A 21,625-nucleotide genomic window follows, 5' to 3' on the forward strand; every position below is an offset into this window, starting at 1 on the left:
AAGAGGAAACAAGTTGTATTTCTTATTTTTTTCTGCTGTTCCTTCTTATTTAAAATTCTTCCTCTATCCCCAAGTCATCCCACCACTTCTCACAATTGATACTTTATTAATTAAAATTATTAGTTATTGATAAAGCAATGTTACCTATGTAGGAACTTATTCAATACTTTTGGAACATCTTCTCTTCAGATTTTAGGATAATCTTGCTTGGGTTTAGCCAAGGTTTTTTTGAAACAGGTAGTAATGTCCTAGCAGCTAATGTATATCTGAACAAATGCAACACTGATTTGCTTTTATTCACCTATGTAAAATCTTTGTATAAAGATATTTTTTGTAGAAATATTCTAATACCTTCTCTAGTTTCCCAAGCTGTATTTGACTTGATAACCTATTTCTCCACCATTAATCATAAACTTTGCATGAGAGGGGAAAGCTGTGTGAGGCATACTAGTTGACTGAAATGTAGTATATAATCTCTTGCTTCACGATTCAAATGCAGGACAAGTGGATCAGGGCCAAAATTCATTACGATTTGGTGGCTATATAGTATTCTTTAAAAATGATGCTGTTTGTCCACCTTCTCCAAAAGCTACTCGCTTCATTTTTAGAGGCTGTTCTCAAGGATGCCTAGAGGGAACGTTCCCGAAGCAGGGACAAGCCCTCTCGTCGAGGTCCTGTGCCGCGTGGGGAGTGGTTTTTTCGGTGTGTGTCCCCTCGGGACACCGCTGAGCTCCTGCACGCAGCGCCTGGGCGCTTGGGGCTGCTTACGCTGCAGCTGGCTGCTCGGTGAGAGTTCTGCGGATAAATAGCTTTTCCTCTGTGGCTCTCAAAACAACCTCTCGTTTAAGAAGAACAGAGAAAGAAAAATAAAGAACATATTTGATTTCAACCTGACTCCTCAGGAAAAAAAAAGAAAAAGAATGCCCATAAGAGTTAAAAACTGTAGGAATTCTTTAAAAAAAAACAACTCTTCCACGCTAGTGGTTTTTTATTTAACTGTCTCATTTCTGTTGTTAAGTTTATTGATCTTTTAGACTTGATTGGAAGTGACAGGAATTAGCTTTTATTGATCTGCTTTCCTTGGCCTGAAACAGCTTTATTTATATTAAAGCCTGGCCCCTATACTTTTTGCTTAGTGATAGGTCGCCTGTTGTCTCTGTACTTGCAAATGACTGCTGAGATAGACGATTGCATTATCTTTTTTAAAGGTAAACTGAAAATGCGCAGAATCACTTCAGTGCTTTTCATGTTCACAGCTGGTTGCCTGCTGTGATAGGGAGGGAAAATACTTTGAGGATTTAAACTCAGTGGTTCCTTTATAAGGTAACACAGCCTGCTTGTACTCGGCTGTTTCTGGCTAGATGATACTTGTTCTCCCTTCTTTGAAAACATACTGATCCGTTCTTTCAGTCAACACTAAATGTTTATCAAAATGTTCTAGAAAGGTGAATGGTGAATAATAACAAAACATTTCACAGAAATCTAGCTTACTGCATTGTCCATTAATAAGCAACATAATCTCCAAAAACAAGTTCTTCTAGCCCATCCAGAGCAGTTACATATTGTGGCATACCCAGAAGGCCAAGGCGTTGGGTCTCCGGGCTCCTGATTCACAGCCCTTTTCTGTGCCTGTCACGCTGGCACCGCTGCCGACCCCTGCACCGTCTGGAGGCCTCGCAGACAGACGGGTGATTCAGTCCTTTGCTGGATGGACAAGGCTAAATCCTGTGCACACCAGTTGTGGGCTTTTTTAACGTAATGCCTGTAACATTAGTGAATAATGCTTTGTCCAACCATTTCTGACAATTTTCGATCCGTTTTATCATTTCAGCTTTGCTATAGCATACAAACCTATGACTCCTTGTAAGAAATGAAATAATTCATATCCTGGGCTTTTGTTTTGACCTAGTAGCTATTAGAAATACTAGATTCACTCCCAAATGCATCATCATTTTTGCAAGACTTTATTTATTTATTTGTACATGCTAATGCTTGTGGAGGTCTCCACCAGCAGACAGGAGCCGAGCCAGAGAGGAAAGCTGTGGGGCTGGATCCTTCACAGAGTAGATGAGGTTGGTAGGGACCTCTGGAGATCTTCTAGTCCAACCCCCCTGCTCAAGCGAGGTCACCTAAAGCATGTTGCCCAGGATTGTGTCCAGAGAGCTTCTGAGTATCTCTGAGGATGGAGCCACCACAACTGCTCTGGGCTACCTGCTCCAGAGCTAAGTCACCCTCCCCGTAAAGCAGATTTTTCTTATTTTCCCTTGCTGGACACAGTCCTTGCATGGCTCTGCAGCATGGTGCTGCTGGGGTCCTCTCTTCCATCAGGAATTAAAAATTCCTGTTTAGAACCTGAACACTTGCTTTGAATTGTCATAGTAAAAAGGGCATTGGTGAATTGGTAGAGGCAATGCAAGAATATGCAATGTATCAATAGCCTCTGTATTTTTTTTTTAACTTAAAAAGGAAAGAGAAGAAGGAAGACTTACGTTAGCTTCTTATCAGCCTGGCTCTTTTTTATATCAGTCATTCTTCAAATTCAATTAAAGCTGTCACGTTCATGCATTTATTTCTGATAAAACTCATAAGCAAAATGATAGTTTGAGGCATCTTCAATTCTGCTTGTTCTTTTCCGCAGGATTGTCAACTCATGATGGACCGCTAGGCAGATGATCAGGACTACAGAATATTATTACTTAAAACTAATTGTATTTCTTTATGTTTGTAGTCTCATTATCATTTAATTTTGTCCTTCAAAGACATTCTAAAATGTGATCCTAATATGCATATGTGTATTTGTTTGTATATGATGTGGTAGTGCAGACAGTCCCGACGTGACTCAGCTGGAACCGGTAACCTGCAGCGATCCTACTTGCGCTGGAGAGAAGCGGCAGGCAGACCCGTGTGTGTGCGCTCTGGTCTGTGTCTTGTGTCAAAGCATCACGTGTAACTTCAGGGCGGTTGTATGTGTTGCAGGCGGCTTCACTCCAATTTCCTGCACTGCGACTGCCACTTGGCCTGGCTCTCCGACTGGCTGCGGCAGAGGCGCACCATCGGCCAGTTCACCTTCTGCCTGGCGCCTGTAAGCCTCCGGGGTTTCCTCGTGGCCGAGGTTCAGAAAAAGGACTTTGTCTGCTCCGGTAATGGTACCAATTCTTCATTTGCCTATCGCCTGACACTTTAATGTTGAAATGCATATAAAAACAGTGAATGGAAGATTATTACATTAGTTGTATTCTGTTGCAGTGCTGTTTTGGTTGCATCATTGCTAAATTGTGTGATAGTATATCAAATTATTATTTTTTTCCAGCTTTATATGAATTCCTGTGTTTTGGTTAGTGGTTCTGTTCTTAAATGATTTTTTTCTACTGTAGTATTGGCAAGGGTATCAACATAAGAAATCAGTGAAGTGGGGACAATTTGCTGTTTCTGAAGGGAAGAGCTCCACAGCTACTGAAATACAAATGAAAGGAAAAAGTAAATGCTAATCTGAATCTGTTGATAAAAGATTGGATTACGGACCCAGAAATACAGATTTTATTCGTAGGATTGAATCAGGATTCTTAATGAGCCACGGCATTTCAGCTCTCTCTAAGTTTACTTGTTGATAAATGCGGCTGATGGTATCAGCCCAACCCTCAAACCCTGTGTCTGTATATTGGGCCTATTTGTTAAGTCTTCTGAACTGCACTGGGCTCTTTTCTGATAGAAATGCATTTTAAAAAAAGAAAAAAAAAGTAAATTTGAAAGAAGAGATCTCTGAATTTGACTGAAAGAAAGAGACTTTGGAGAGCAGAAGCATGGCAGTGTGTGGTAAAAAGAAGGGAAGGTATCAGACACAAGTTTTGGGGAAAAGAGGAAAAAAGTAAAAAGGAAGCGAGCTTGCTATGAAGTGGACTTGAGTCCTAATCTTGATAACCTGCTGGTCTTTGGATACTGTGTTCTTTGTTTCATAGCTCTGTGTGTGGAAGGAGTTGGGCACCCTGCTATAAAAAAGGCAGCTGGACAGATACCCAAAAGCGTTGCCGCCATCCTTTGTGCATTATCTACAGCTACAGATGGTGTCCACACGTAGGCTAGCCAAGGACTTTGAGCTTAAAAACATGAGCCTAGTACAAAGAAATAGTATGAAAGAGCGAAGAAAGAGGTGTGGTCACAGTCACTTCTCTCGCAGAAGATGCTAGCTGGGAATGCTGAGCTGGATCACACAGGACCTGAGCACACAGGTGTACCAGGTGTTCAGCCAGCAGCCGTAATAGTGCCAGTACCCCGTCAGAGTCTGCAGAGGGTAGGTCCCTTCTGGTTTGTACAGTAAGCCTTTCAGATAAATTCCCAGCAGAATAGCCAAATGAAAATAAATGAATAAATAAGAGCCCCTTAGCATATCACATAATAAGCCTGAATAAGCCCCTGGAGTCATCTTAGAGTTTGAATCAAAGAAGAGGAAATGTAGTTTATGGGGAAGTTTTGTTGTAATGCACTATGCCTGACATTACAATAAAGCACCTTCCAAAATAACTGACTTGATCTAGCTACTTTTTAAAGTATTTTTGTAAACACATGAAAGAAGTAAAAACAAGAATTAAGTAATAGGACTCTCAAGAATTTGTTAATCTCCTGTGTGCTTGCTTTTGTTCACTTATCTGCTGCCTTCGCTGTGTGCACTCCATAGGGCTGTCTCCTCTTGGTACCTGGGTTGGCTGTCGGAAGTATTCTGGGATTGCTATTGCTAGAAGTGTGTTCAGGAATGTCTTTTTTCTGTCGTTTCAGTTCATAAATAGTGTGACCACAAACAGTAGAGAAATGGTTGTACTTTAAGTATGAGGATTTGATCCCAAGCTGAACTATACCATGGATGTTAACTTCATTCTCAGTCCTGGAGGTGTGCGTGAAGTGCAGTAGGCATGTGGAAAACAGGGACTCTACAGCAGTGATTTCTGTGGCATGATTTTCAAGAGTGCTGAGTGCCTGCAATTTCCATGCAGTTGGGGAGATTTGAGGATAGCCAGAATATCTAAAAAATTGCATTAAAATCTGAACCAAAAGAGAAGTTTAGAGATTTAACAGTCTTGTTTTCTCTCTCTCTCTCTCTCTCTCTCTCTCCTGTAAGAGAACTATCAAGGTTGGCCTACTTTTTGTTAAAAAATAAAATAATTAAAAGAAAAAATCCTTCCAGTAAGACAGTCTGTCAACTGTATCCCTTATCTCATATTTGGAAAATTAAAGAAATATTCTGAAAAAGAAATGCATTTGAAGAGCTCCTTTTAGAGGAAGATGTAACAGAGAACCCCACTTCGTACCTGGTAGTTTTACAAAAGCCTACATGGATAGGTACTTAATAGAGGATGTAAACCTTCCCAGCTCCTTACTGCAGTTTTTATTCCTGATTTTACAGTGTAATTTGGTCGTGTTTGACTATGAAGTCAGACTAGGACAGGAGGTGAGCAGTGAACTGAACTTGTCCCTCTGCAAAAGAATTTTACACTGTTTAAGATTAAATGAACCACAGTAACTAGCCTCAAGCCGGCAGTGAAAGCCGCCTTCGCATCATGGTTATGGAGTGCTGAAATACAACATACTCTGTTTCAGCACAGGCTCAGAGTTTCAAGTACTTCTGTTTTTATGGAAGTGGGAATATCATCACAGGAAAAAAACCTCTCAGCTTTTTCTGCATGGTAAAAGGAACTTCATCAGAGCATTCCTGTTGAAAGATTGTGCTGTTGTTGCAAGCTTCAACCAGGAAGAGGAGAATGAAATGTAGAAGTTAATTTGGGGAAAGAAGGAAAAGATACTTTAAAAAAATGCTTTCTGGTTGTTTTGAGCTTGGTGCAAAAATTCATTTTTTAAAGTTTTATGACTAATGTTACTTATAAAGTAAATTTTAGACCCTATGTACTGAGGAATAACATAAATTGGAAAAGTTAAGGTAAAACACTGACAGATACATACTGTAACTGGAGCCCAAGTTTCTTAATTCCATCTGGGGCACCGCACTACTGGTCCTGTAGAGTAATGATTTATAAGCATTAGGTGCAAAAGCCCTCAAGACCCTGTTGCTGAAATCAGAATTATGTGCTGATATACCTAGGTAAGTTGAGAGTTCCGTCTTTCAGAACGTGTTCAACGTGTGCACGTAAATTGTAGAAGTGCTAATTCAAATGGCATTAGTAGGCAAGTTGTAAGCAGTGGAAAAGCTATTCTAGATTTTATTTGTCCAGGCCTTTGAGCGTCTGGCTCAGGACTGTAGATAAACATAGAGGATTAAGTAGTGTGCAGTTGCCTGGAGAAAGGTTTGCAAATATGTCTGGTTGGATCTGCGCTGCTGAGAGGGCAGGAAAAGGTCATTAGTGGGGACTGCAGCATTAGTGGGGTTGGAGGTGGGTGGCCCCTTGCCACTGAGGCATGCTGAGGTCCTGCTGGCTGTGCCGTCTCCACCTCAAACCTTCTGGCTGGCTTTTGAGGCAAGCTGTCCCTTCCTGGCAGGAGGGTCGCCCCCCCAGCGTTGCCCCTGATGGAGCAGCCTCCTGGAGCTCTGCCTTGAAGCCATCTGTTCCCCAGGAAGCTTCCAGGCACGCTCCTTGCTCTGCGCAGCTGAACTGGGGAAGGGTTTTGTGCTACACTGCTCGCTCAGGGCAGTGTGCTGGAGCAGCAGTAGTGTGTGACAGCCATAGGGTGCGTGCCCCAATTGATAAGCTCCAAATAGGATCATAAATTTCTGCCTTCCCTCTCCAGCCTAACCTTGCGATTCACTGCCACGGTGCAGCAGCAGGAGGAACGGTACACAAAGCAAAGACGTAATGTCAGACGAAATACTGCCTTCGCTGTGGTACCTGGGAACTGTTTATCTTCGTGTTCCTTGAGCTTGCCAAGAAGTGTCCGCGGGGGCTGGCTGACTCTCGGTAGCTGCTGGAGCCCTCCAGTCTTTGCCTGGATCAAAAGCAGCTTCCGTGCCACCTTCCAGTGCTTCACTGCCGAACTGGGTTTTCTCTTTCTGTCCGCCTCTCCACCTCTTCCCTCTTTCCCTCCCTCTCCGCTCTCGGTGGTCGTGCTCTTTCTTCTCTTAGCTAAATTTGACTGTGGGTCTTGGGTTCCCCTTCTGAGCGCTCGTTCCTGCTGCAGCGGAGGTTGCTGCGCACGCCGAGCGGTTGGGCCGGGTGGCGGAGCCTCGCCGGCCGCGTTCGCCGACGGGGCGGGGGTTTCTGCCCTTACCCATCCGCAGACCAGGTCGTCGTTTCTCAGCGGTCACTTGCGAAAGAGACCGTGCGGGAGCGGAGCAGGGGCAGAGCTTTGGCGGGTTTCGGTGGCGATGGGAAGGAAACCACTTCTCCTGCGTGCTGCTGCTGCCAGTTCTCGGGCAGCGCGACGGGGCTGGGTGTTGACTAGGCTGAAATTAGATGAGATTTCTTAGAACAGAGCAACAGTTAATCAATGCTTGCTTCTCTCACATAGGAAGCCACAAATTCCCATCAGATTTTAAAACCTTGAAATTAATTTGGAGCTGACTTATTCTATATGTGTTACAGTAAGAAACTTAGCTACATGTAGATTTAAAGTAGAGAGTTTTTAATGGCTTTCTAAGACAGTTTAATAATGAAACAAGAGTTGCAGAGAAGAAACTTAGTTACATTAATCGTTCTCTTTTTCATTAGAAACTAGACTTTTTTTCTGCTTCTTGATCCTTAGTTCCCATTCAGAGGATGCTACAAGAACCTGAAGAAAATTAAGCTGCATAATTCTGGAGGAAATTGGTTTTGGTCGTTATGAGTTACATCAGCCTGAAACTGATGCTCAAGAGAAATCATTATCAGAACCAAGGGTCTAGTGATTGATGGTATATTAGCTGATACTGATTTTAAGAAAATACTGGATTGATCCAACTGTCAATTTAAGATCTACAGTTTCGTGTGGCGGAGCTGCCGCTGAGGTGTAATGAAGAGGAAGAACCGTTAGCTTCTTGCTGCTTAATGAGGACTGGAAGCCCTAATAAGGAAGCAGATTTATTTGTTTAAGGCAGGCCAAAGAGTGTTAAAACATAGCTGCTGCTGCCGCCTGCCCCAGACCACACGACTCGGTGGCTTGTGTCGCTCCGTTTTTCTCTTAGTAACTTCAGAGCGTGTTGTGGGGGAGAAAACCGGCAGCGAGGAACTGATAAAATAACGCTCCTCAAGCTCGTCGCGCTGGCGGGGCCGCGCGGGAGGCGCCCGCGGAGACGCGCGCGGGGAGGGCGCCTGCTCGGGCGCCTCGTGCAGCGGCGCGGCCGGGAGGCAGCGGCAGCTCTGCCCCGTGGAGCAGGGCCGGAGGCGCCCGGCGCCGGACGCCGGGGCTCCCGGGAGGCTGCCTCCGCCGCGTGAGGAGTCTCGGCTGCCGCCTCAAAGCCCTTCGGAAAGATCGTCTTCGGAGTGTGTTCTGAGAAGGCTTTTGTGGAACCCGGACGGGACTTTTGCCCCATGCTCTAATTGGCTTCCCCAAACTAAAACCGAGATCCATCTAAGGAAGCATTCCCGTACTAGGCATCTGTCAGCTGCTCCTGCAAAGAAACCCTGTACGAGGCTCGCAGAGATCCTCGCTGCTCCTTGCCGGAGTGAGTTTTCTATTTCCGTTTGCTTAAATGGAAGGAGGTGTCTGTTTACACGCGTGGAAGCTTAGATTTCTCATTAGCAGTTTAAATTTCCTGTGGCATCTGCATCTGTGTTGTTTCACAACCCTAGAATACACTTGGGTTGCCTCACGTGTAAGATGTGGCTTACAGAGGCTTTTTTATTTTGGGGACTGTCTGAGGGATGCATACAAATTTATTCAGGTATCTAATATTTCTTTGAAGACCAAAGCTGAAAATTTGCTTTAAATTACAGTAAACGTAGTTTTTCTCTTAGAAAATCATGCCGTACCTGTTCAGTCTAATTACATTGGTTCTGGAATTGTCCTTCTCTGAAGTGGAGCAGGATTCGCTTTCCCTGTGTTGTTCTTTAGTCCTTGTGTAATGATGGCAGATCGGGGTATAGTTATTCAGCCGTTTGGTTTTTGAACTGTTGCTGTAAGAATAATCCTACGATTAGCTTCTATGCTAGCGGGCAAACACAGTGGTTTGTTTTATTGCTAGTACAATCACAATGTTCTGGTATACAAGGGAAATGCCTCACGGCACTGTGTGCTGCCACAGGTTCGTACCGTAGCCTTTTCTGAGCCACGGCTCGGGAAGAGGAGTATTGCTACATTCATTAAATATGAAGGGTCGGGCTTGGATCTGAGTATGTGGCCAAACCACTGAATCAAATCCATAGACTTCTTCATTTTTATCTCCATTTTGTGTTTGAGATATGTATCCGGTTGGCAGCATGTCTGGATACTTAAATAAAAAGAACTCAGAGCATGTGAAGTGCAAAATTCCATAAATGTATAGGTGGCAAATGCAAAGTTATGTACAGTCAGTGTCAGAAACATGTGAATTTCTGTTTTATTAATAATGAAATTTGGTGATGTTATAAATTTACTTTGAACTTGAAGGGATCGCCTTGCTCACTCAGTTCATTGCTTGCAATTGCAGGCAAACATAAGCGTTTAGGCCAGAAGGTCCGTAAGACTGTTATTCTGTAAGTTCCATATACAATAAATAGCTTGAAATTACCAAAGCGCTCTCGCAGAAGGCTGGAACTTCAGTGTGTTATACTTCATACTTCAGTGTGAAAGTGAACCCCATCTTTGTCCACTTCCTTAATAGACCAACTTTTGCGTTAAGTCCAGGAAAAGAACTTCTATTTCAGCTGCTGTAGGACACAGTGGGAGCCCAGAAGTAAAGCAAAATGTGCAGTCAAGCAGGATCAAGCCAAGTTTCAGCTGCCTGTTCAGACATCAGCAAAACAGGTCTCAAAATATAGTTTTAAACTATTCCTATGCTTTCCATAACTTTATCAAACTTTATCATGAGCAGTTCGGGTTCTTTAATCCAGATAGCCTGTTCAGAAGGCCATTCCAGAGCTATGCTCCCTTGATAGGCTACATTTGGTCATGACTATTATATATCATTTGATCTTGTACAGGTATTGTCCTTTCCCTTAAATAATTTGTATTTCTCCTCATTTTTATACCTGAATATATTTATAAGGTCACTGTATCATTCTGGACCTATTTTTAATTGTCACTTCATATGGAGCTTCCAGAGTGCCTGATACAAATTGTGGAACTGGTTTTAATAAGATTAGTGTGCAACAGATGCCATTTGGACTCCAGAAGCACTATGTCTTGTAAGACTTTCTAGTAACAGTGTTTCTTTTGTCTTTGGTCTGTTTTGAAAATGCAAATAATGCACAAAACCAGAGAGGCAAATATCTGCTAACAGCCTTCCTAGGGTGCAAAAGTGAGGAAGTGAAGTCCTGTGAAGTCCTGGGTGCTCAGGAGAAATGCCTGCATCCTCCAGGCCGGAGGAAGACGTTGGCAGAGGGGCTCAGTGCGCTTCTCAGCGTGTTGGGGACATGCCAGCACTCCAGCTTTTCAATGACTCCTATGGAGACTTAAAGAGAGTAAGATTCCCAGAGAGAAACAACTTTGACGTAGGTTAGCACAGATTGAAGTTGTCTCCTAGACTGTTGCAGTTTTTATTACTTCTTCAATAGAACAAATCTGCCTGCTAGACTTCAACTGCTACCAGTTAGTGTGTTTCTTTGTTTTACCAACTTCCATTTCATTTAGAAAAATTCCATGCAATTTTGGGGCTATTGTTACTAAGAAATAGTTACAAATATTATTGCTTTTGGACTAAGGCGATGCGAAGTAGTGTCTGATTTTCATTAGGTGTTGCTTTACTGGTACGTGTTGAAATACGCAAAGTATAATTTTATTGAATAATATAGGCTTTTTTCATTATGCCAGACCTTTCCTTTTGCTGCAGTTGGTTATTTCCTATTTATTCCTAAATATTTGTTTGTAAACCAATTTGCATCACCTGTGCCTACAGCACAGTTGTGCTCACATGCCATGAATTTTTAACAAATAGATTCACTGTTTGAGAACGTTCAGCAAAACAGTGAACTTGAATCAAATAATGAATATTCATGACAAGCACGTTTTTGCATACCGTGAGCTTGATGGTAAGTATTATCATCATCAATCAGGCGTCCAAATCACTAATCATAAATGCATAATGCTGTGCTCAGTGAAAAACTGTTGAATGACCAGAAATGGAAATATTTACATAAACCATTTGCTGTACTTTGCTGTAGAACAAACACGTTTGTACAAATTTTTCTGCCTTAGTGGCGTGTTTGCCATCAACAAGGAATGTTGAATTGCAGATAGTTAGTTGTGATTGGTTTGCCCATATCTCTCCACAGCCCTATAAGCATACAAGTGGATTTTAATACTGGGATGCAAACAGTCAGGAGCAATACATCTGGTTTGGGTATCTTCTTGAGGTTGTATTGCTGGGAATCTAGTAAAAGCTGTATTATAGCTCATGTAATAGTAATTGATTTCAGATGCCAATGACTGACTGTCCCTGCTTTGTGAAAAGTTCTGATGGGTCATTTTATTAAACCACAGAAGGTCATAACATATCCACAGAACTGCAATACTTGTACTGTTTTGTTTATTGATCAATAATTTCTTGTCTGCTATACTTAAAATGATTTAAAGTTGCCACAAATTTTTAACCAGTAAATACATCCTGTCAGATTTATATTAAAATCGATCAATATTTTTGACAAATAACTAACATTTTGCTGGTAGAAAAGAGTTGCGGTAAGGGCAGTCAGATAGATGAGGAGGTAATAAAGCACACTACTTAGTGTGCCGTAATTGGGTGCCACTGTAAATGAGATTATTTGGTTTATTCAGTCATTGCAAAAATTTATTTTAAATGCCTGTGACATTTAAACTCCATAACCATTCTATCCTAATCGTAATTTCAGTCTGTTTGCTGCTCTTGAAAGGCTAGAGGCCAATGAGATGATTATTTGAAAAGAGTACTTAATTTTGCTGTACACTGCTGGGTCCTAAGTCTCTCCTTTCTCTCCCTAATCAGTCTGAGACTGTTAAATTAAGTGGTACAGGCTAATGGCAGGCCAGATATTAAAATACCGTAAACATTGAGACTATCATTCCATTACATCAGAGGCACAAAAACTGTAATATTTTTTGCTAATTTTGATTTCTATCCTAGACTCCACATTTTAGTGTTGTTTTAATAATAAAATATATAAGTGAATTGATCATTTTTATCTATTAGACAAAAATGTAATTAACGTGGTGAACTAGTGCTGCTGTTTAACAGAAAAATATCTGAATTGACAAGATGACAGATAGTAAGGAGAACTTCAGAAGAGAAAATCTATGCATGTAGCTGGCTTCTCATTGTCGTTTTTTTTTTTTTAGCATTCATACAATAAGGACCTTACTACACTTGTAAAGGCCTCAAAAAGGAAACCTGAAATATTTATACTTTTCTTGGGTCTTTTCTTTTCAATAAGTATTACCAGCATAAGGAAAATTAATTTTTAGATGTGACGTATCTTTAATTTGAGGCTGTATTGCCTTGGGACCTTGGATCTCTCTTTATTCTTACCCTTTGTATACATATGAAAATCATATCCACAATTTCCAGGGCTTCAAATCTCATAGTCTACTTGGACTTGTTTTCTTGACAAGTCCTTTCTTTAGCATCTCTCCACAGCTATACAAACATCTGATTTAACACTCCTCAGGGGTTTTTTGATGTTTTAATTCTAGAGGTCTGCTATGGAACTCAGCATACATCCTCCTTTAATTGCAGTTTAATGCAAATCAATTTTCAAATTCTGTTTTTATAGCATGATTAAAGAAATCTTTAGCTCAGCAGATGATTATTCATGGAAAAACTGATGAAATATGGACTAAATGGCTGTGGAGTGTTTATGTGTAAATAGTATTTTGTCTTTTGCAAAAAAAAAACATAAACAAAACCATTTGATAACCATGATCAATCATTTATGCACAAAGTCGTTTTGTATCACTGAAGTTTCCAGAGATACACAGTCCAGATTTGCTCTGGCTCATCAAAAAGAAAGAATTTAACCAAATGTAAAGGGCTACATTCAGTATGGAATCAAAAGTGTTCTTACTCCTAGCATGGTATATCGTTCTACAGTGACAGAAGTACCAGGTATTTTGGGCCACTCAGAGAATTCAGGCTTATAATGAGAAATTATGTTTACAGAAATACTTCTATTTCCAGGATAATTTAGTTGAAATGAGAAATATTAATGTTAATTATATACAGAGAAAACACAGTCCGCACAGTCCGCTTTGCTTTTACACTTTTTTTCCTTCATTGTTAGCTTAGATTCCATATCATTACATAACTTTGATATTTTTCATCCCATTTCAGTTGCATCTGTATTAAAAATAAAGATGTAATGGTTGCTTTCTCTATATCATCTCCATAAACCTCCGTGCTTAACTAACTAGTGATTTTTTTAGTCACTGTCCAGCCTTCAGTCACTATTCAGCCTTAATGCTTATCAGTATTCTGTTCATGAGGAAGTTCCTGTTTCCTAGTTGAAATGCACAGATAAATGGCTTTTGGTCCAAATTCAAGGTAAATGAAAGGACTCCTGTTGGCTTCAGACAACTGTCTATTGGGTCCTTGTTCAGCAAGGACCTGAAGGGCTCACTGGCCAGCATGAGTAATGCCCTGACAAAGCTTTCAGTCTCTCCACTTGAAAACGTGCTAGGATGTTTCATGATGCCTAGCCGTAGTGGGGTATTAATTAGTGCCTCATTACTGCTGCTGCTTGCTTTCTGCGCAAGCAAGGTTGGTGTAGCTGCCCTTTCTCCAGCTTTTCAGAGTGCATGATAGAACCTGTTTCAAATACCTTGGGCACTCTGCAATTCTGCATCTCACAAAACGTGAGCTGGGCTGAGCTCTCCCGAATCTTCTACAGGTGTTGATTTAGATGCAGTACCAGCAGCTACAGACTCTTAAAACACAACTGGCAATGCATGACAGTTTTTTTTCGTGTTGTGCCCTAATGAAAAGGTAATATATTACTCGAGTCTCTTCAGAAGGCACATCAGACTTGTATGATAAAGCCCATACGGAAGATCTGACCTTGCTGCAGGCATCCTTGGTGCCTCCTGGAGAGCAAGCACTGCTCTGAGGTGCTCCTGCCCAGCCCAGGCATTTCTTTCTGTCTCTAAGAGGCACCCTCACTGATTTTTCCATTGCTCATTTTTGGTACAGTTTTGGATATCACAGCCAGTGTGGACAGATGAAAAGCGTAAAATCCTATGTGATCATAATGTGGGAGCAAACCTCTTGTTCTTAGGGACAGATCAGAGAGGCCTGTGCACATTTGAGGGCAATATAAAATGTTTTTGGACACTTAAGGCAGTTAAAATCTTACAGAAACCTTGGACTCAGGGAAGGGCAGAGCTGGCAGAGCTCCGTTCGTTTTGAAGGGATTCTGTAACTCACAGTGATGGTGTGTCTGCCCTGCTCTTCCCTAGCCAGAAGACAGACCAAGAGAACTGCTTGTCCAGCCTGTTGTACGTGTACGTTTTTAACTCGTTAAGCTTGCATCTTTAGATACAAGTAGTTGTACTGTATTAAACGCCTGCACACCTTACCTATGCATACTGTGTTAAAACTTCTCAAAACCTCATTTCTAGATGCCTCAATTGGAGTTCTGAGGTTTGATGTGGCAAAATATACGGTGTTTTAACAAGTAAAGTGTTTTAATTTTTTCAGTCAAAGGACTGGAATATGTTTTCTGATTGTTAATCTGCTATAACCTTAAAAAGAAACATATTTTTTTCTGCTTTTATTAGTATTTTCTCTCTTCTTTGTGGTACAAACGTTCAGCCCTCTGTGTCTGGTCATAATTCAAAAAGATGCTTGAAGTTATTTGTGTTATAGGTACTTATACGAACTCTTATACAAAAGACTTGTAACCATTTGAGTAAAATTGAAATAAGTGCTGCAGCTTTGAAAAACTTAATGTCAGTAAATTGAACTTGAATCTAATGGGCTGATTAGAATGTATCTAGAGCAATGTCCTCATGCTTGCCCTCTAAGTAGCTTCCTGTCTTTCAGTGGGATTATTAAATTGATAAATGACTTGAAAATTTGAACCCATATTTTCTATAAATTTCTTTTTGTGATTCCATTATCTGAATTGTCTAATATTGTAAAAAAACTAGCTTTTTATTTCCAGTCTTTATACCATAACAGATTATCTCTTATCAAAAACATAAGTCTTTGCTGCTACCTGTCTTCTCTCAGTACGTAAAAATACTCAACGGATGTCAGTATAATGAAATTCATTGGCAAAGGCAACCTGTGGAAATATTCCTTGATCTTTAGGTTTATTTTCTAAATCTAGATTTAAATAAACTGATATGGTCGATTACAGGGGAACGGAGTAAAGAAGTGTCCGTGAGGAAAAGAAATTATGATAGAGTGGATAACGTGGAAGAATAAGAACATCGTAATCTGCCATACATTTTCTCTGCAATTGATTTATAGCACATTATATTCACTGAATCCAAATAAATTATTACTTAATATAGTAAAAGGATCTGGAAAACTCAGGGGCTGATGTATTTTATTGGTAAAATCCCAGGCAATCATTTTTCAAGACTGACATGTAATGTTCTTGTTATGTCTCAGGATCCCAGTCTGAAGCTCCATCGTGCAGTGCCAGTTCCATCACTTGCCCATCTGCCTGCACCTGCAGCAACAACGTGGTGGACTGTCGAGGACGGGGCTTAACTGAAATTCCAGCTAACCTACCGGAGGACATTTGGGAAATGTAAGTGCCAGTGTAATGCAATGTTCTTTGCCATGTCATTCCATTTTAGTCCTTTAATGTAAATTAAGTTGTGGTGCAACATTGCCTTACCTCCAAACAAGGTGAAGTTTTTGGCATATTAAGTTCAGATTGTATTTTCATCTAACAAATCTGGGATTAGGGTCTTAAACCTAGGAAAAGAAAATACACAGCACCTTTTTCTGTATGTGTTTTATAAAACAGAATTGTTTCATGTTTAGTTGGTGAATTTTCCAAGAGATGGGGGCATTTCATGTTGGCTAGGCAGGATGCCTGTGCAGTGAAGTCTGACATCAAAGCAGACTGTCTCTGCTGATTTTATTTCTGTTTTCTGCCTCCTACATTCCATTATTCCCAATTCTTAAACATTTTACTGACTTTTTTTTTTGTGTTGTGAGATCAGATGCTGGTTTTACAGACTTGCTTGTCTTTTGTAGCTTTAGCAATTGTACTCATCTATTTTTTATGCCTTAATACTACCATGGTTATGAAATAGCGTTACATGAAACCAAATTGCTTTTGGTTAGTCCATAGGGAATTTAGAGCAATTCTTTTCCTGTTCAGGTGTTTGTGATGCAGAGGTCACCCACTTCCTACCAGCTTTTACAATCTTAATATTATGGATTCAACTATTCATGTAGCTGCTGCACTCATGCACCTTCTCGATGCTGTAGAAGTACTTCTACATCACAAAATTCGCTAGGATAAAATGTAGATGAATTGCTCATGTGTAGCCTGGCCCACTGTGATTTAATATTTGACTGCCAGGAATATGTGAGGGTTATGGCCGATGAAGATGCCGTGCCGTATTGTTTGCTGGTGAACTGCTCTCAGTCACTTATAATTTAACATTCGCCTCAGAATTGTTTTGATTTCTATCTCATCGTAACAGAGGTAGTTTATTGTGCTTGATTTTGCACCTAGATAAAAAGATGTATTAAAAAAAGGAAAAAAAAGCTGAGTAAATGCAAAGCATAAGCATCTTAAAATCAGCATTGTTGGGAAGGTATCTAGAGCATGTAAAAATATTTGCAGGAAATACAAGCTTGTACATAGGCTGTTCTGAATGCTCATTTACTTGCCTGCCTTTGGGAAACAGTTCAGGGTATAGTGGTTGTGCTGATTTCCAGTATATTCTGTTATATGCAAAATGTGCATGTAGTATTTGCTTTCCTACTGCTGAAAGTGGTTGTAAATTATCCTGAAAGTATAAATTGTAACTGGCATAGTAAGAACATTAAACATTTAGTCCTACTCTCAATTCTGTCAATTAGGATACAAATATCTCTTTTAGAAGTGACCGGAATGGTGCAATAATAAGAGACAAGACGATGAGCTTGGTTCGGAATCGCGCATGAACTAGGGCTAAGCTAGGAGAGGAATTGTAAAATTTTGTTCAGTAGTGTTGAAAATGCTAGCAGGAGTCAGGAGATCTTTGTGGCTCCATGCCAGGACTCTGGAAATCGCAGGGAGAGCAGGATCTGCAGGAGTGCCAAGGGTGGCGTGTCCAGTGGCAGTGTGAGAAAGCAAGTTAAAATACTTGTCTTCTGTGTGGCAACAACAGTATCCGGTATCAAGGACTCTCTTTCTTGGTTGCCTTAACCTAACCTCTGTAACTTGCAGTAAAAGCAAATTAGAAGAGATCTTTAGGAGAGCAGAGAGTGAAGGAAGTCTTGGAAAGCCTTTAAATTAGGTAGTGAGGTTGCCACTCAAGGTATACATAACATGTTGGGAAACTTTCTTAATCTGGAGGTAATAAACCTCCTAGCTTCATAGAACACAACATAAAGCTCTTTGCACGTGGTTCAGCATCAGACTTCTTGCATTTTTGGCAGTACCTGTTTCACTCTTTGACCATAGATAAACCTTTTAAATTACTCTAAGCCTACACATATCCTTTGCAATTCCCAGGAATTTCAGATGGGAATAGCTCTGCAGAAAGAATAGTGTGACTAGTATGTTCAGAGTGTAATATGAGCTGACCCTCATAAAAACATTTATTGCTCACTTTCTGTTGGAATAAATCCTGTAAAGGTTTCATTTTTATGGAATACATATTAAGAAACTTAAGTAGTCCTATCAGAGTCAGTCTTAGCCAGTGACATTGCTCACATAGTTTTTCCTATTGGTAAAGCAATGTTTTCATTTTGTAAAAGTATGAAAAAAAAAAGTAAGCAAGTAACCTGAAGCCAGGGGCAGAGTATTACATATTCCCACATCTAGTTTGAGGAAAGAATATTCTCACAGAAAAGAAATGTATCTGGAAACATGGAAGATGCTGCCACAGTGTTTTCCTGGAAAAATCCCTACATCATTTCCTTTGACCAAGAGAGTGATTCAGTTTTATGCAGGACTCCGTCATACCTGCCCTCAGAAATTCAGGTTGTTTGAGGCTGCTCTGGGCTTATTCAGTATAAAATCCACATGCAGGCCTGGTCCCAGGTATACGGGGAATATGAGCATCTTTTGGTTTGCCACGACAGGCAGTATTATAATAGTCCCTTGCCTGTAGCGTGGTAGATATGGGACCAGATAAATTCCCTGTGTGTGCTGCAAGCTGCCTCTCCTGCCGCTGCTTTTCCCTTGGGATCCATCCCCTGTGCTCGGCGTTTAGTTGGGGCCTTTCTGTAAGAAGTGGCCGGGAGCGGGGCTGCCTGAACACCTCTTCCTGGGCTCTGTAATCGCACGGCCTGATCCTCACCTTCCTCTAGAGAGCTGCGCTCGGTTTCCTTGGAGGTGTGTTGGGTACTGGCGAACGACGGCGCTGGGTCGCTATTAGATGGACTGCGCCACGGAAACATCCTCTGGTTATTATTCGAGATGGTGCATTCTCCATGCATTCATTTTTGTCTGGCATTGTAAATACTCACTGCATGTACAACATATTTCTCCCTGTGGACACTAGTCCGTTCATAATATTTACATATTAGTATGAAAATACTGCACTTTCCTCAGCTCTGTGTTTCCCCCTGAGGCTTTTCCAAATTTCTTTGCTTGGTTATTAGTTGCAGTCAGTTGTGATGTTTTAATTCTTGCGTTTCCTCTTAACTCAGTATTTCTCTGTAAGCCAAACTGTATCAGGTAGGAACCCTGCCTCACAGTCTGCCGGCGAAAATGAAACATGCAGCTCTTACTCTAACATGGTTATCGAAGGCAACCTACATTTCAGCATATGTTTCAGTATTACTTAACAATACTCTGCCTTCCTGCATCCTAATACGGACAGGCAGAACCTTCTCTAGTGAAGCTGCCAACAAGTCCTAAATTTGTTTTTGTTGATAAAAATCTGTCACAAAACAGGCAACTCGCTTGTCACAGGACATGAAACAACCATCGCATGATGCTAATTTTCATTTGCTGCTGACCTCTGCCATATGGGACTTGAAAGTCTGTTATGATACTCTATTATTTCTCTCCCCAAAATGCATTATCCTGAAGGCCCTCATTGCAAGAAGGCTTATTATTAAATAAAGGAATTCAAGAATGCTAGAAAGTGTATTCCAGCCTTCCTTTTTCATAAAACAGGTAGCTAGAATGTGTAAGATGTAATTCATTTTTTTATAGAGCTGCTAGCTCAGTGAGGAGCTGACATCAGCAGCCATATCGACTGAGGAAAAATGGCTTGCAAAATGTTGAAGTGGAGGAATATGGACTGCTTAATCTCTGCTTACAAAGTGGTTCTTCTGTAGTATTTTCAGAGGAAAAATGACTAGTGTATGTTATAGAGAATCACATGAGAATAAGTGTGGAAAAGTTTTGTCTGCATAATTGGCATATGAGGAAACTATGGGGGTTTGGGCTGTTGTGGGCTAGGTGGACAGAGCTCTGAGCATCAGGATATTAATTCTGGATAGCTTTTCTTTTTTTCTTTCTTTCTTTTTTCTTTTTTTGAGAATTTCCTTATGACAGAGCAAGGATTTCTACTTCTGCCTGTTTCCTGAAACCTATCATGTACACCCAGCCTGAGCAAGAGCACAAGAGTGGAGAAGAGCATCCCGGGAGGAGGAGGGCTCCTGGGTGGCTGCAGCAGTGGCAGCCACCACTGCCCTGGAGAAAGCTGCAGGTAGTGCAGAAGAAGGACCTATTAGGACTGGCCTGGCCTCAGAGAAGTCAGGAAATCAGTGGGATGAGAAGGCTGAAATCACTGAGGAAACAGTGAAACACATGAGGAGAAAGCCTGGGGACTCGGGGAATCGGAAAGGCTAGTGGCAGTGGAGGGAGCCTGTGGTAGGGAGCAGCACCTGGAGCTATGACCAGCAGGGGTTTCTGGAGCCAGGACATGGTGTGCGAAGGGCCCTGGCGCACGGCGGACGGATGAGGAGATGATGTCTGGTGGCCAGCAGCAGCGAGGGTGAGCACAGGGGGTCTCTTCCCACCAGAAATCCTGCCTGTCCTCCAGTGCCATCCTCTCCCATCACTGTGGACTTCTGAAACCCAGTAACAGGTTGTGTATTCTTGTCCCTGCCCACTACTGTCAGTCTGCGTAGAGGGTATCTATTTTAATGTCAGTTATTTCTTCCATTTTGGCCTAAAGGCTGGTTTGGGTGGTGCACTTCTGTTACACATGAGTTTCCTTGTGTGATCCTCCATGGTGGAATTGGTTATTTCAGCTTTTGCTTTTTGACCTGCTAGATTAATAAGGAAAGGATGATATTAAAATATTTAAGGATTATTAAAATATTTAAGGCTTCAAATTCAAACAGTTGAAAAATTAGAAAATGCCAAAATGATTGTTGCGGTTGCAGTCTTCCTTCAGTGCTTTTACAGGGATTAGCTATGGCGTGCTCCTTGGTTGCAGCGTAGCCTCTTGTTGGTGCTGTAAGGCTGGACTCGTTCCTTGCCTGGCATGGCTCGTTCCTCGGAGTGGCCCAGGGCTGGGTGGAGAGGGAGCCTGTGTACGCAGGGCTCTGGCTTATTAGTGGCAGAAATTAGAACGTATTCTGAAGTGGAGGCTGCCAGCCCCTCAGGGAGAAGTCTTGCTTTGGCACCCGTGCCTGGTCAGAAAATAACCACGGTCCAGTCTGGCCACTGAGCGGAGAAAAGAGTAAAACAGGATGGCAGCCCGTCTTTCAGGACCTAGGCTTGGTGTGAGGTCGGTTTGGAGATGCCTGCTCTGTCTTGGTTTAATTTATCATCTTCTGTATTGATAGCTTAATTGATGACTAATATTTTTGTAAGTCTGGAAGATGTTTGATTTTGGTGCATAATTTTTACTCTTAGGAAAAACACTAACATTCACTGGGCATAAAGGAAAAATCTAGTGCACTTGACTGTTGGTTTTCTCGTAGTTCTCTTAAAATGAAAACAAGCTCACTTTTCTGTTAGAGAGCCACTTTGACATGTAATTTTCTACTTATACTACCTTTAATGAGTTTTTGACAAATTTAATTTTAGAGAATTGCTGTCATGAGCAGAGTTGGGCAGGGCTGGTGGATGGCAGATGGAGCCAGCCATCAGAGAGATGGAAGATTTTTTTTACTTTTCTTGCTTCACTGATTCTTCGGGGAAGAAGTCACCCTCCCTGGTCTTTGGTATGTGTATGAATGCATATGTAGGAGTGCTGTGACTTAAGTTAGGAATCTTGATGAAGCTTTTGTGATTGTGAGGAAGGTGTTACAAAAATGCTAAATATTCCTAGAGCTCTCCTTTAAAAGTACGTAACTGGCATATGCAAAATCAATTTTCCCCCTATTAAAATAAAGCCAGAAAAGCTATTATAAAAAGATTGAGCACCCATGCTCTATTTATTTATTCTAATAAAAAATTATTGTATAAATTATAAATTAACTGCACTGTAACTATTTCCTGTGTATTAGTATTTGACT

At 41.2% G+C, this 21,625-nt stretch overlaps 1 protein-coding gene across 3 annotated transcripts in view; it reads left to right on the forward strand.

The window, feature by feature from the left end:
* Positions 1-21,625, forward strand: part of SLIT3 (slit guidance ligand 3) — a 463,356-nt gene that overhangs the window by 280,608 nt on the left and 161,123 nt on the right. For all 3 annotated transcript variants that reach the window (XM_062587759.1, XM_062587761.1, XM_062587762.1), the window contains 2 exons: positions 2,977-3,140; positions 15,641-15,782. In XM_062587759.1, coding sequence (XP_062443743.1) covers positions 2,977-3,140; positions 15,641-15,782 — 306 coding nt within the window. The remainder of the gene's footprint in view (positions 1-2,976; positions 3,141-15,640; positions 15,783-21,625) is intronic.

The sequence above is a fragment of the Rhea pennata genome, chromosome 14 (assembly GCF_028389875.1).
Source record: "Rhea pennata isolate bPtePen1 chromosome 14, bPtePen1.pri, whole genome shotgun sequence".
NCBI lineage: Eukaryota > Metazoa > Chordata > Aves > Rheiformes > Rheidae > Rhea > Rhea pennata.